At 32.3% G+C, this 13,997-nt stretch overlaps 1 protein-coding gene and 2 long non-coding RNA genes across 4 annotated transcripts; 2 read left to right on the top strand and 1 right to left on the bottom strand.

Annotated features, from left to right (window-relative positions):
- Nucleotides 1–696: 696 nt before the first annotated feature.
- LOC116002565 lies at nt 697–1,072 on the top strand. Its single transcript, XR_004094507.1, has 2 exons — nt 697–777; nt 873–1,072. It is a non-coding gene; the product is annotated as an uncharacterized LOC116002565 (long non-coding RNA).
- A 1,522-nt stretch (nt 1,073–2,594) lies between these two features.
- LOC116002558 (coagulation factor V-like) lies at nt 2,595–4,286 on the top strand. 2 transcript variants are annotated; one of them, XM_031242730.1, is made up of 4 exons: nt 2,605–2,936; nt 3,085–3,201; nt 3,303–3,495; nt 3,938–4,286. In XM_031242730.1, the coding sequence occupies exons 1-3, from the start codon at nt 2,703–2,705 to the stop codon at nt 3,492–3,494; spliced, it is 543 nt and encodes a 180-aa protein (XP_031098590.1). In that variant the 5' UTR covers nt 2,605–2,702; the 3' UTR covers nt 3,495; nt 3,938–4,286. The 2 variants fall into 2 exon arrangements, with proteins under 2 accessions (XP_031098591.1, XP_031098590.1); XM_031242731.1 differs by lacking the exon at nt 3,085–3,201 and having other exon boundaries at nt 2,595–2,936.
- A 2,228-nt stretch (nt 4,287–6,514) lies between these two features.
- Nucleotides 6,515–10,784, bottom strand: LOC116002560. The gene is made up of 4 exons (XR_004094502.1): nt 8,858–10,784; nt 8,475–8,560; nt 7,522–7,634; nt 6,515–6,851 (listed from the first exon to the last, which is right to left on the bottom strand). It is a non-coding gene; the product is annotated as an uncharacterized LOC116002560 (long non-coding RNA).
- Between the last annotated feature and the right edge of the window lie 3,213 nt (nt 10,785–13,997).

The following is a 13,997-nucleotide window of genomic DNA, read 5'->3' on the forward strand; positions in this document are numbered from 1 at the left end:
TCTTACCAAATAAGCTTTATTAATTAATTGACTACAAAAATTTGAGCGGAAAAATGAAATAGGAGGATATTACTTTTATATATAGTATAGATGTTTTCGAATGATCCCGTACCAACATATGTTTGGTATATCACATGTCATTTTCATTGCACTAACTATACCATCAAATAAAGTAATAACACTACATTCGTTTACAANTTGCAGGAATGATATTATAAAATTAAGCTGTTTGGAAACATTACTTGGGAGTCATGGAGTAGGCACTCCACTGTCTGTTGGTTGACTGCGGAATATTGATATTCCCGGGACAAGTAACAACGAATCAATCAAAGACAAAAACAGGCTCCATTAGTGAAAAAAGAAAATTGTTTTTGATTTGTAGAATTGAAAGAAAACAGGCGCAACAACATAATTTGCAGATTTGACAGTGGGGAGGTCTGGAATAATTGCACTACGTTTCTCTTTTAAAGTTGACAGTATAGAATTAGGGATTTATATAAGGTTGTATCTTATTACGATAGAATTGTATCTTTATGGTCTGTACTAGTTGTTAGTAATTGTTTTAGACAATGGGTTGCTTTCGGTGTGGTTCATGATGGTCTTTTGCATTTTATAGTTTTATCTTCTAGATTCTATATCTTTTGAAAGCATATATATCTGAGTATCATTTTCTGTATGTTTCTGATTTATTTTTCCTAGATATATTCTCCCCAATTGGACTCTCCTCTTCCAAGATGGGTAAATTTTGCACATGGGTTGCTTCTCTTCCTCTATCAGGTTTGCATGCGCCTTCATGCTATTATGATCAAGATGTTATTTCTCATAATTTTTCTCCTTATAATTTGTACTTACCCTTATTTAATTCATTACAGACATTTGACGCTGTTGATGGAAAACAAGCAAGACGAACAAATTCATCCAGTCCGTTAGGGGAGCTTTTTGATCATGGTTATTATATATATGTGTGTGTACATTTTTCTCTGCTTTCGATTTGTTTTGATTTCAATTCTACCTTGTTAGAGCATCCTTATCAGTTAGTTGGAGTTTATTCTCCAGTTTTTTGTGGGCCCCAGCTTCCATCTCATCATCCACTATCTCATTCAACACAAAAACCCTTCTCCACACTAGTTTCAGTTATTTCTTAGTTTTTTGTAGTTTCAGTTATTTCTTAGTTTTTTGTGGACCCACCATTTTATCCCATTATATTTTAATTATTTATTTATCTATTTTGTTTATAAATTTATAATTGTATTAAAAATAATTAAACAATCCGTGTTATAATTGTAAAGTTGAAATTAATTAATAAAAAAATAATTATAATTAAAATGCTTAACACCTAATTAATTAAAATGATAATTGAGTAATTTGAATGAATTAACGGGGTGTTTGGTTCACGGAATAGACAGGGAATGACATAGCATTCTCAGTAACAATGTTCCTGGGAATGAGCTATTACCCCTTGCAAGGGTAATAGCTATTACCAGGGCCCCCTGGTATTAGGCTATTCCTGGGTTCTCAAGAATAATTTTAATTTTTATATTTTACTTCCCATTTTGCCCTTGTTTAACCTAAAAACTTTATGCTATCTTTCTCTCTGTCTTCTCATCTCTTTCGTCGGATCATGAAATGGGTGACAGGGATGGAGTCGTCTAATCTTTGCGATCAGCCTCAGATGGTCCGATCATCGATCGGTCACCGACGACTTCCTGTCGTTTTAGATCGTTCCGTCGCAGTCTGTGGATGTCGTTGGTAGTGGAGGCTTTGGCTTCGCAAATGGAGACTATGATCTCATCAGCCGCTGCTCTGACTGGTGCTGGCCACCCAGCCGGAGGATCTTCGCAGGTCGCAACCTTCTGATGGCCTGGGGAGTTCGATTGTCCAGTGGTGGCGGCGGGNGTTTTGGGTTAAGAACCTAATTTTAGTTTGCCATGTGCTTCTCTTGCACTAGGAAAGTACTCACAACGTAACTCTTCCACTTTTTATTATAATAATAATAATAATAATAATAATTTATATCATTATTGTTATTTAATAATAATGATAATAATAATATTATTATTATTATTTTTATAATAATAATAATAATTATTATTATTATTATTATTTATATCATTATTGTTATTTAAAATCATTATTATTATTATCATCATCATTATTATTATTATTACTATAATATTTTGTAAAAGGGTATTTATGTCTTTTAAACATATATTCCATTTCTATTCATTTAATCAACCAAACACTAGAATAACATTCCTAAAGTCTATTCCTTTCATGAACCAAACAATGGAATACAAATTCTATTCTATTCCATTCCCCAAGGAATAATATTCCTATTCCCTTAAAATTCATTCTGTGAACCAAACATGCTGTAAGAGTATGATAGAATGTGAAAAAAATTGAGAGTTAAAATCATATTTAAGGCAATATTATCATTATTATTATTTTTTTATATAAAAAAAGCCGTTGCCAGCAACGGCCGGAAATATGGCCGTTGCCTGGCACCGGCATTGATTTTAGCAACGGCTAGAAATTAAATTGCAGCCTTCCATCTTCTCTTATATTCACAACAATATTTTAAACTGTGGTCCGCACAGTTGTTGTGTGGACCGCAGTCCACATAATAATTTCCCCATATTTTGAAAACCTAATTTGCCTACTTAAGGGCTGCCCTCAGTGAAGTGCCGCCTCAAGCCCTAGCCATGGCGGACTCCTCTCAATCCTCTTCTTCCGACCTTTCTCCAATGGATTCTTTTCCACCGGACTTTTATCACCTTGTTCCACCCGAGATTTCTCCACCCGACTATCCTTCATCCGACCCCTCCGTTCTGATTTCTCCACCCGACTATCCTTCATCCGACCCCTCCGTTCTGGAATTTATAGAATTTTCAAAGAACTATCTGGCGAGTTTACCTTTCGAGCCATCGAAATCAAAAGTATGTATCTGTTCTCCGATTGAACTTCGCAATTATGATTCAGTTATTAATAGTTTTTTTTCTTTAAATCTTTCAGTTTTCTGTGATTTTGTGATTTCATTCTGCTTCTAATCCGTCCATCAATAACCCCGCAATTATAATTTTTCAGTTCTGTCCCTTGCCTTGTAGCCACTATAAAACATCAATTGACATCATTAGGGAGGAAAGTCCTGAAGAGTACAAAATTATTATTGATATATGTAAATTGGCTCTTGAACAGTATAAGGTATTTACAGTTTTTTTTTTTTTTTCAAAATTCTTATGTTTTTGTTTCCTCTTTCTAGTTCGATTTCATATTTAGTATTTACTAATTATTTTATCTTTTAGTCAGAAGAATTGTATGATTTTGAGAGCGTGCCTGACGGTGAGGAGGTGGATGTTACGGCTGTGGGATGTATGCAGTATACCCTCAAGTTTCGAGCTATGAAGGTGGATGGTCATGTAGAAATGTTTGAAGTTACTGGCCAGTTTATGGGAGGAGGGAATCTGATCATAAAAGAATGTACCCTGCTGAAATAGGGTAATTTTGTTTAACCTCAACTTTAATTTTGTTGTTAAACTATAATGGTATATGTAATCTCGCTTTGCTATCATGATCAGTTTTGTTTTTAAAGTAAACAGTTACTTTAGATTTAGCCTTGCTTTAATTTGTTACCATTACAGTTACTTTAGATTTAGCCTTGCTTTAATTTGTTACCATTTATGCATATATATATATATATATATATTGCTTTTGTTCAATTATAAAAATAAACACTTTGATGGAGAGTTTTCGCAATGAGATAAGAATCTCTGGAGATCCTCCCATCTCAAGTCTCACTTCCTTCTTCTGCTAATGCTACTCCCACATACATATATATATATATATATATATATATATATAACCATTAGGATTTTATTTTTTGCCTTGTATTACATTATATACATATATTACTGATTTATGTGTTAATTGATAATTTCAGGTGTTTTTCCTTGTTGGGTTTTCCTTCTGGACTTGACTTGGGAATTTCTACTTAATTTGCACCTACGGCCTCGGGGATGTTTTTCAAATAATATGTATTGCACTAATTTCTGTGTAGTTTCAATAATGTAGTTTGGACCCCTATTGCTATCATATCAATTATGTCTTGTCTTAAAACTATAGCAAGGAATCCACACTATTATTTATCCATCAGGTCATGAGTTTGAATTCTTGCTCTCTTTGTGTTTGTGCCTGATAGCTATGCATAACAGCTAGTTTATTTCCTTTACTACTTTGTTGGTTAGGACCGCATGGTGGGTGTTAATTATATAATTGGATGCTTGTGATCAGGTCACGAGTTTGAATTCTTGCTCTCTTTGTGTTTGTGCCTGATAGCTATGCATAACAGCTAGTTTATTTCCTTTACTCCTTTGTTGGTTAGGACCGCATGGCGGTTTATTTCCTTTACTCCTTTGTTGGTTAGGACCGCATGGCGGGTGTTAATTATATAATTGGATGCTTGTGATGATCGTTCCAGGTTTTCCCACCTGTGAGTATCGCATGGGTTTGGTCTGCAAGTTTGGCATGAGTACTTTGGCACGATCTGTACTATTACTACTATCTATTCTTACTCTAAAAGGCAGCTCATCTTATTTTCTTAAATGGAAAATTATCTTTTGGCTAACTATTTATAATTTTTTTAAAAAAATATAAAATAAAATAACCTTCAACATTTACATTTATAAAATGTTACATCTAATAAAAAAAGTCTAGGATGTTATGTTAACTTAAATATGCTAAAATGCAAAACTAAAGCTGTATATATATGAGAAAATAGAGTACTACTGACTCTAATATCTGTTCATATCTACTTTCTTATAACATTAGAATTTTTTTTTAACTCTGTTACAATGTAATATTTGTCCACAACCTACTAAGCACAAAGAGCTAACGCCCCCACTAAGAATCGAACATGTGACTTTTCACCAGTTATGCCACTTGACTACAATGTCTTTGGCTTAAAAAAGCATAGATTATGGAATGCAGAAAGCATAGATTAAGGAATGCGAGATAAGCATTAATAGCTTTGCTGTAGAGTGCTGATGTATCTATATTGATCTGTAGAGTGCTGATGTATCTATATTGATTAGTATTTTATACGTGTGATACACGGTATAAAAAAAATTTAAATATAAATGTTAGAAAGGATTTTTTTTTTATCAAACTAGTAATGTACCCGTGCGATGCACGGACTAAAATTCTATATTTATTTGATGTATGTTTGTATTGTTTATTTTGGTTATATATGTTGTAAACAATTATAAGTAAAACAGTAAAGTACACTACTTAAAAGATTAAAATTACAAATTATTAAATACTTCTTTGTAAACTACATCAGCGGTTGAATTATAAGTGTTATCTAACTTATTACAAATCATGAATTTAAGACCCTTAGGAATTAAGATTACTTACTCAAGTGTTATCTAACTTATTACAAATCATGAATTTAAGACCCTTAGGAATTAAGATTACTTACTCAAGATGGGACTACATATAACTGTCTGTGCACAAAGACTGGTTTGTTGAGTAGCAAACCAACATGAGATAATGTTTTTCTCTAACTTTTATTTATAGTCATTGCATATGAAAGCATCAGTGTGAATTGACTTGAATGGTAATTTTGGATCTGATGGGGTCATGGTCATTTGAGGAATCAACACCCTAGTTCCTAAGTGATCACATGTCGAAATCTTTGCTTAAGCTTCGTCACTATCAATCTAATATTATCCCTGTGCAATGTGCGACAGAAAATTTAAAAGTGTTGTTTTGAGTTATGTTTCGAAATAGATATAGTTGAATTGAAAATGTAAATATAACATAATAATTGTGCTATTTAAAAAATATAAATAGCACAAATGATTTAATAAACAATTGACATTTAAATTATATTAACGCTATTGTCACATTACTTAGTGTTACGCAATTTGGCGTCTTAAATTCTTCTTGCAAATCTGTATATTAATTCTTGTCAAGATGGTGTTCAAAATCAAGAATAATAGGCAATAATGAGATAAATGATTTTCACTAACAAAAAATTATAATTAAATGCAAACTTCTTCCATTTAATTTATATGAATAATTTATTGTACCCGGTGCATCTAAAAATCCTAATTAAGAAATATAGATTTACTGCCCAAATGTATCCACCCCATTTCAGCATGTTCATTTGCGGGTTTCTCCGAACTGGAAACCACACACACCATTCATCTATTTCTTCGTTCTTTCTTCTTTCTCTCTCATTCTTAGCTAGTTTTAATAGTCAATCGCCATTTTCATCCAAGTTTCCTTGTAATCGAAGCTGTTTTGAAGATTTTTTGCACGATTCAATAGCATTGCTCAAGATTACACCGATTGTGACTTAAAACCTAGATAAGTATTTTCCATTTTTTGTTCGTAAATCTATTATGGGTAATTGTCTTCCGCATCTAGATGATTTTCTGCTGATTATTTGTTATTGCTACTCATTCAGATAGTACATGGTCTAAATTCGCAATTTTGGAAAAACTTAGGAAATCGATTCGAGAATCAAGGAAAAGATTATATAACTCTTTCACTCTCACCGGGAATTCAAAACTATTTAATATACATATAGAACTCTTTCACTCTAAGACATCTATTACACACTACATATTACAGGTTAACTATCATTTTAAATCATTCTCCAAATTTCTGCTTTGCATTTTTGCATTCGACCATGGGAATGCACTACCTCGCCAATAATTTATCTACCTTCAAGAGCAAAGAGGTTCCTTCCACAGAAAGGCTCTTCTGAAATTAAGAGCAAAGAGGTAGTCTTCCACGAAGAAAAGGTAAGCTTTTTTTTTTTTTTTTTTTAATCATTAATCTTCATTAATCTGCAAACATGTAGAAATTTTGATTAGTTTTTATTCTACAAGAGGATTATCATTAATAGGATACATTCTTTTATCATCAATGGAGTTCTATAAATACATTTTAGTAGAAGCAACTGAACTCCAGGAATTTTTGAATAAAAGATTTGGTGATGGAGGGTAGTGATGCCAGAAGCCTCACCGAAGAGGAAGCTTGTCAAGGGAGAACGTCAAGTCGCTACTCCACAGTCGTAGTCAGAGCACATAGGAAAGGTATACACTTCTATTTGTAGTTAGAGGTGTTTTTAAAACAAGTTTGTGTTGATTCTTTATCTCAGATCCTATTCATTTTGAAGCAAAGCAAAGCAAAGGTAGGATCCAGGTAATTTTCATGGCCCTTAATTTTTTTTATTTGGGCTGCCTTCCAATATGGGAAAAACAGTAACTCATTTATGGGAATAAAAAAAAAAGGAGAAAAAGGAATACATATAAAGATTGCATTTACATATGTAAATATATAAAGATTGCATTTACACGCACACAAATCATTAAAGGTTTTCAGTTGCAAGCAAGCAAGTCAAATAGAAGTGATGTTTTGATCAATGATAATGGTTAATGGATACATAACAATGTTTTTTTTTACTAAACCTCACATGTATATAGTTATGTATGATCATTGAGTAGGGGGACTTACAGAGATGTGTTGAGATCATTGAGTAGGCTTTTAGAATCTTCAAAGAAGGGAGTCTAAACTTCAACTACAAAAGTAGGATTGCTTTCATCCTGATGTTGCTGGAGCTGACCGAACTGAAAATCCTTATAAATTGATTAATGGAAGGCCTTCTTGGCTCATTTACTTTTTGCTAGAAGACTCAAGGTATTCTTTTCTACTCTACTTTAAATATCTTTCTGTACATAGTTTAGTATATTCATAGACTCAAAGTAATAGCTTTACTAATTTGATTTTGCATTTTTTAAATAATTTTTCCAGGGCAAATCAGTTTAAATGCACTGTATGGGACCAATGTTCAGTAAGTTCTGCCTTTTTACAGCTCAGATTTACAGGAACCCCTCATTCTTCTAATACAAATGTGCAGGGTGAAGATTTACTCTAAACTTTAGTAAAAAATGAGTAAATCCTAGAAACCCTTTGTGTTGTTTTCTCCTGTATTCATGCACTTTAGGCATGAAAATATTGGAAAACATTGACTACCTTATATTTTGTCTTGATACATTTGCATTTGGACTCTTATCAGGTGATGGTTCATAATTGATATGTGAGTTGTAAGTGTTTTTGGTGGAAATACTTCAAACATGTGTTATAGGGAATTATGTTTTGGATTAAGTATCTGTGCATAATTCTATGATTGTCAGTGCAGGAATCAAGTTAAGTAAGACAACACAAATGATAAGTCAGAAGATTGAAGGTTATGCCATCAAACTGGGCGGTTAGCCACCATGTTCTGGAATTTAGTGCACCAAATGTACACAAAAAGGATTAGTCATATTCCTAAAGGTTATAGATTCTATGTGTGTACTTTAAGGTCATGTACATTCTTTAAGACATATGTTGCATAATGAAAACTGTACTGAGTTAATGTATGTAAAGGAATAGGAGGAGGTTGTAGTCAAGTAAATTAATTTTACCTGTGTAAGGCCCGTTTCTTGATTATGGAAGATAACAAATATCTCATTATTCAATTCAGTGGATTGTCTTTTTTACTTTCCTTGACCTGCAATATTTCACAATGTATTCAGACCTCGAGTTAATTGTCAGGTAGTCATTGATGTGAAAAACCAGTCAATCAACATAAGAAATGAAAAGGTATAATACAAGCTAAATCTGCTACTTTGGGCTAGGGATTCATTGATGGTGGAAACATACAAATTGAGTTTTCATCTTTGAGATTGTTCTGCATGGGCACCTTAGACTTCGTCTTTTGTAACTTTTTAAGTGTATACAATTGTCATAGGTAGGTAACCGTAGGTTGGTAGGTTGATACTTTAAGAAAAAAAAAAAAAAAACTTACTTGGCCATTTAAATTATACTGTGAAATTCCATGAACAAAGTAGATTCCGGCATCCAGAATACACACACATAGGTGTAAACCTATAACGCAGCAATTGACTGCAAGTTATGGTCACATTAAATGGATGGGCTCATATCTGTATTGGAAAGTAATTTTACCCAGCAAGGAATCCAATTACTGGGTGAAACCAACCATTTAGGCAATATAATGTGTATTAAGACCTAATCATATGGAGGGGCAGAAAATTGTAGCAAAATGTTCACATAATGAAGTGCCAGAAAAACTAAGTGGAACACAAGAAGCAATCTCTTTGATAGACTTATCTCAAGTATAATGTAAATAGTTTTTTTGGTAAGCTGAATAAAATAGATTAATAAAAAAACATTACCAATTACTAGAACATGTAAGTGGATGAACGTACCTGGGAAACTAACATGTCTGCTCATACAAAATCAACACTTATACAATTAATACCTGCAAACATTAAATGTTGCAAAAAATGATAGCAGAGTGGACAAATCAATGTTTCCTATGCACTGGTGAACACTGTGCATCAGATTGTGTAATCATCATGTGCATAGTTCTTAAAATTTGGTCAGTGTTACATCTTTGTTGAATATCTAAAAAAACTTAACAGTGAGTAAGAAAAAAAATACAATGTAATTATGTAAACCTAATGCTCATTGTGATATTTGTAGTACTCAGTATGGGATAGCAGAGTATGTCACATGGCAATATAAATAAAGAGAATTAACTTTCCTAACATCTAAGAAGCTGTAAAGGTTACTTATGATGAACTGTTAAGATGCCCAATAGAGTATTGCAAAATGATAAGTAAGACAATATAAAGACACATATGCTCCAATTCTATATTTTTTTTATCAAACAATACAATTCAGATGAGGATAACACACTGCAGAGCTGATGAAGCAGTTAACGACTTCTACTGTTATTGGCAAGAAAAGGAAAAAACAATTGAAAGACACAGGTATGTCCATAGTTTATGTTTCGTGTTGTTTTTCCAGATAAAGTATATTAGGACCATGCTATGTTAGTAATTTATCAACACACTAAAGAATATTAAACAACAAATGGAGAGTGAATAACTGATTTCAATGAACATTAAACTAAAAGAATATTTTTATGATTTAATAAAACACATGCTAAAAATATTCTCAGAATTAAACAACAATGATTTATATGACAAAAAAGGGTAGATAGTATTAACATCTCACTGCCCTAAACCCTAACCAACCAAAGAAAATTAGGAATGTAGTTGCATTGTTACTATTTATCACTTTTAAAAGGGTTTAACTAAGCGAACAACAAATCATTTATCCTTATTAAGAAGAAATCACAAAACGTAGATCTGAAAGCACAGAAATAATAGTTTAAGAGTTTCTCACCGATGGATAGGTCTGTGGATACCCTAATAGCTGTACTTCGTCAATCCACTTACCGGGCTCAACAAAAAATTAGGCTACAGTATGAGTTACCACTTCCGGACAGTACCCTTCTACCAAATGAGTAAGACGTTGAAGAAGACAACAAAGAAAAATTCAATCTGCCCAGAATTAGAAAACAAGATATTGTAGAGGAATTTCAAAAATTAACATGCATAAAGAATCAGATCTGTAAATTTAAAAAAATTAAAAATAAAATTTTAGGGACAGAAATCATAGAGAGATATAGCGATTGAGCATAGTGTAATGGGATAAGATGAAACAAGATTGAACACAGCAATAGCAAACATGGTGGTTCACAGGAAATGAATCTCCGGCAAGAAAGGGAGCATTTGTCGCCCGATATGAACGCTGTCGTTGCTCTCGATTCAACACAAATGAACGCCCGAAAATGATGAAGAAGGAGATAAGGGTTTAGTGTCTCCAATAGGATGCAGCGAGATGCTCCACGTGTAGCCTACAAATGAAAATCAACATTACTGGATATTAGGACCGGTAATGTTCATAATTATATATTTTTATATATTACATTATTTTATTAGTAGCTTATATATAGCTTATTACATTAGCTTATTACGATTATCTATTTACAAGTTATATTTGTCTGTAATGCATATTATTATTTATATTAATGAATATATATATATATATATATATATATATATATATATATATATATAATTTGTATCATGCACTGTTAGGAAAGTATATATTAGATTTTAATGATTTCAAACATGTTAAAAAAATTTAGTTTGGAATTATTTTTTATTTTTAGACTCAGTAATGTTACAAATTGTAAATCCGAAAGGTTCACCTAGAGAATAAAATTTATTAACTGGGAAGTAAACCATTTAATAATTTAAATATTTTTAAATTTAAATATTTTTAAATTTAAATATATATTCCATAATCAATTAAATAATTTCAATAAAACATTTAAAGTATTTCCTTTTCTTAAAAAAAAAAAAAAAAGCTTTTTCCCTTTATCTTAATTTTTTATGCATTTCTTTCCAGTTTTATAATATTTTTTAAAATGTGTGTTCATAAATATTTAATAATTTTCTAAAATACATACATATACTTATACACTATCATAATCATACATAATTAATATTCTAATTTTGTTCATTTTTAAATGTAATTATTTTGATTTGTAAGGAATTAGAAAAGATATGTCTTCAACCACTAATGTGATTTACAGAGAAGTTTTCAATAATTTATAATATTCATTTCCTTTTATTCAACTATTAAAAAACATTATTACTTATTTCAAATTTAAAATTTAAAAATTTAATGTAATTAAACATACATTTTAAATTTTATACCTTTGTATACTAAAAATCTCATTTTTTTTAATTTATAAATAATACTATATAAATTTAACTTTTATTGTTATAATATTTTACTATAACAAATAACTTATATATTTTCACAAATTTGTCCGTGCATCGCACGGGACAATTAGCCTATAACAAGACTTTGAGAGATTTTTCAAATATACCGGTAATGAATGACGGAAGTCATGTTCACGTAGAGAACTGGTTGTTGTGGGAAGAGTTAGCATATGATCGTACAAGGGAATATGAAGAGAGTCACCGCCTTAAGGACAAGCTAACAGACGAACAAAGAGCAATATATGATGTCGTTCTCAAGGACATTTATTCCAACAATGGTGGATTCTTTTTTGTTTATGGGTATGGGGGTACATGAAAGACTTTTCTGTGGTGGGCATTGTCTTTGTCTATTATAGCAAAAGGTGAAATTGTTATCAATGTGGCATCAAGTGGGATAGCTACTTTACTTCTACCGGGTGGGAGAACTGCACATTCAAGATTTTCAATACCAATCTCGGTTAATAAAGATTCTACGTGCAGTATAAATCAAGGTAGCCAACTAGCAGAACTAATTGTTCAGGCAAAATTAATTTTTCGGGATGAAGCACCGATGATGCACAAACATTGTTTTGAGGCGTTGGATAAAACAATGAGTAGGGGTGTGCATTCGGTTAACTGAACCGTTTTAACCGAACCGAAATTTTAAAACCTTTAACCGTTAACCGAACCGAAGTATGTGTTACCGAATTAACCGAACCGAAATTGTTTTCGGTTAATCGGTCGGTTAACCGATTAACCAAACTTTTTAAACCTAAAATATAAAATTCTAAAAATAACGCCTAAAATAATAAATTTAATTAAAATAAAATACAAATCCATAACTTCAAATATTCAAACATCCATAACTTCAAATCTTCAATCTAATTAGTATTTAGTATTTATATTTAATTATTTATCTATATATATAAAAATTCGGTTAACCGTTCGGTTAATTCGGTTAACCGACCTTTCGAACCGAATTAACCGTTAATCGAAGTTTCAAGATTCCTTTAACCATTCACCGAACCGAATTTTTCGGTTCGGTGAATGGTTAACCGAAATTTTCGGTTCGGTCGGTTAACCGAAAAATTTCGGTAAATTGCACACCCCTAACAATGAGAGATTTATTAAGGTTTGTTAACAAAGATATTGACAGTAAGACTTTTGGCGGGAAAACAGTGGTTTTAGGTGGAGACTTTAGGCAAATCTTACCAATGGTACTAAAAGGTTCAAGACGGGACATTGTCTCTGCAACAATTAATTCTTCATATCTTTGGAGACATTGTAGAGTCATGCGCCTAACTAAGAATTTGAGATTAACTTCAATGGAAAATGGATTGCATCAAGACAAAGTTGAAGAATTTGCTAATTGGCTAATTTCAATAGGTGATGGTACTATTGGAGTAGATATTGATGGTTACGCTGATTTTGATATCCTACCTGAATTGTTATTGAAGTCAAATGGTGATTATATTTCCTCTATTGTTAAAAGTATGTTCCCCAACATTACTGGTGCAAATAGTGATGGAAGTTGTTTTAAAAACAATGCAATTCTAGCACCAACATTAGAGGTGGTCAATGAGGTCAACCAATATATATCTAACTTAAATGAAGGTGAAGGAAAGACATATTTGAGTTCTAACACAACTGTAACACCCCGACTCGGCTATACCGTACAACCGGAGTAGTTACCGCTACACCTAGGCTAAACCCGATCTTATTCAGATAGGATTCATTCTAGATGCACAGGCTAACTGACTAAAGATAAGGATCATGTTTCTTATCGTCAAAATCTAACATACCCATTAAAAGAAGCAGCCTTTATAGCATCGAGAAGAGAGTGGCTAAACAAGCCACCAAAACAAAGGAGGGTTTAATAATAATCAATGTTGCAAAAATCGCGCCTAGGCACCGATTAATCGGCGCCGCTAGGCGGCGCCCGACCGCGTCGAGGAAGGCCGAAATCGGCCTCCTCCGCGGCCGGGCGCCTAGCCGGCGACTAGGCGGCGCTAGGCCGCCGCTAGGCGCGCCTAGCCGCCTGGCCGGGCGCTTGGGCCGCCTAGGCCGGCCGACGAGGTTTTTTTTTTTTTTTTTTTTAAATTAAAAAATTATAAATCTGAAACATTTAAACTATTAATGTTATAATGTATTAACTAATTCTCTAATAGTCTAATAATAAGTAATAACTAATAGTAATAACTTAATAAATAAATAGTAATAACTAAATTAAACTAATAATAATGCACTAATAATTAATAAATAATACGTAGTAACTAATAACTTAATAAGTATTAAAATATTTAA

This window comes from Ipomoea triloba, chromosome 13 (assembly GCF_003576645.1).
Source record: "Ipomoea triloba cultivar NCNSP0323 chromosome 13, ASM357664v1".
Taxonomy (NCBI): Eukaryota; Viridiplantae; Streptophyta; class Magnoliopsida; order Solanales; family Convolvulaceae; genus Ipomoea; species Ipomoea triloba.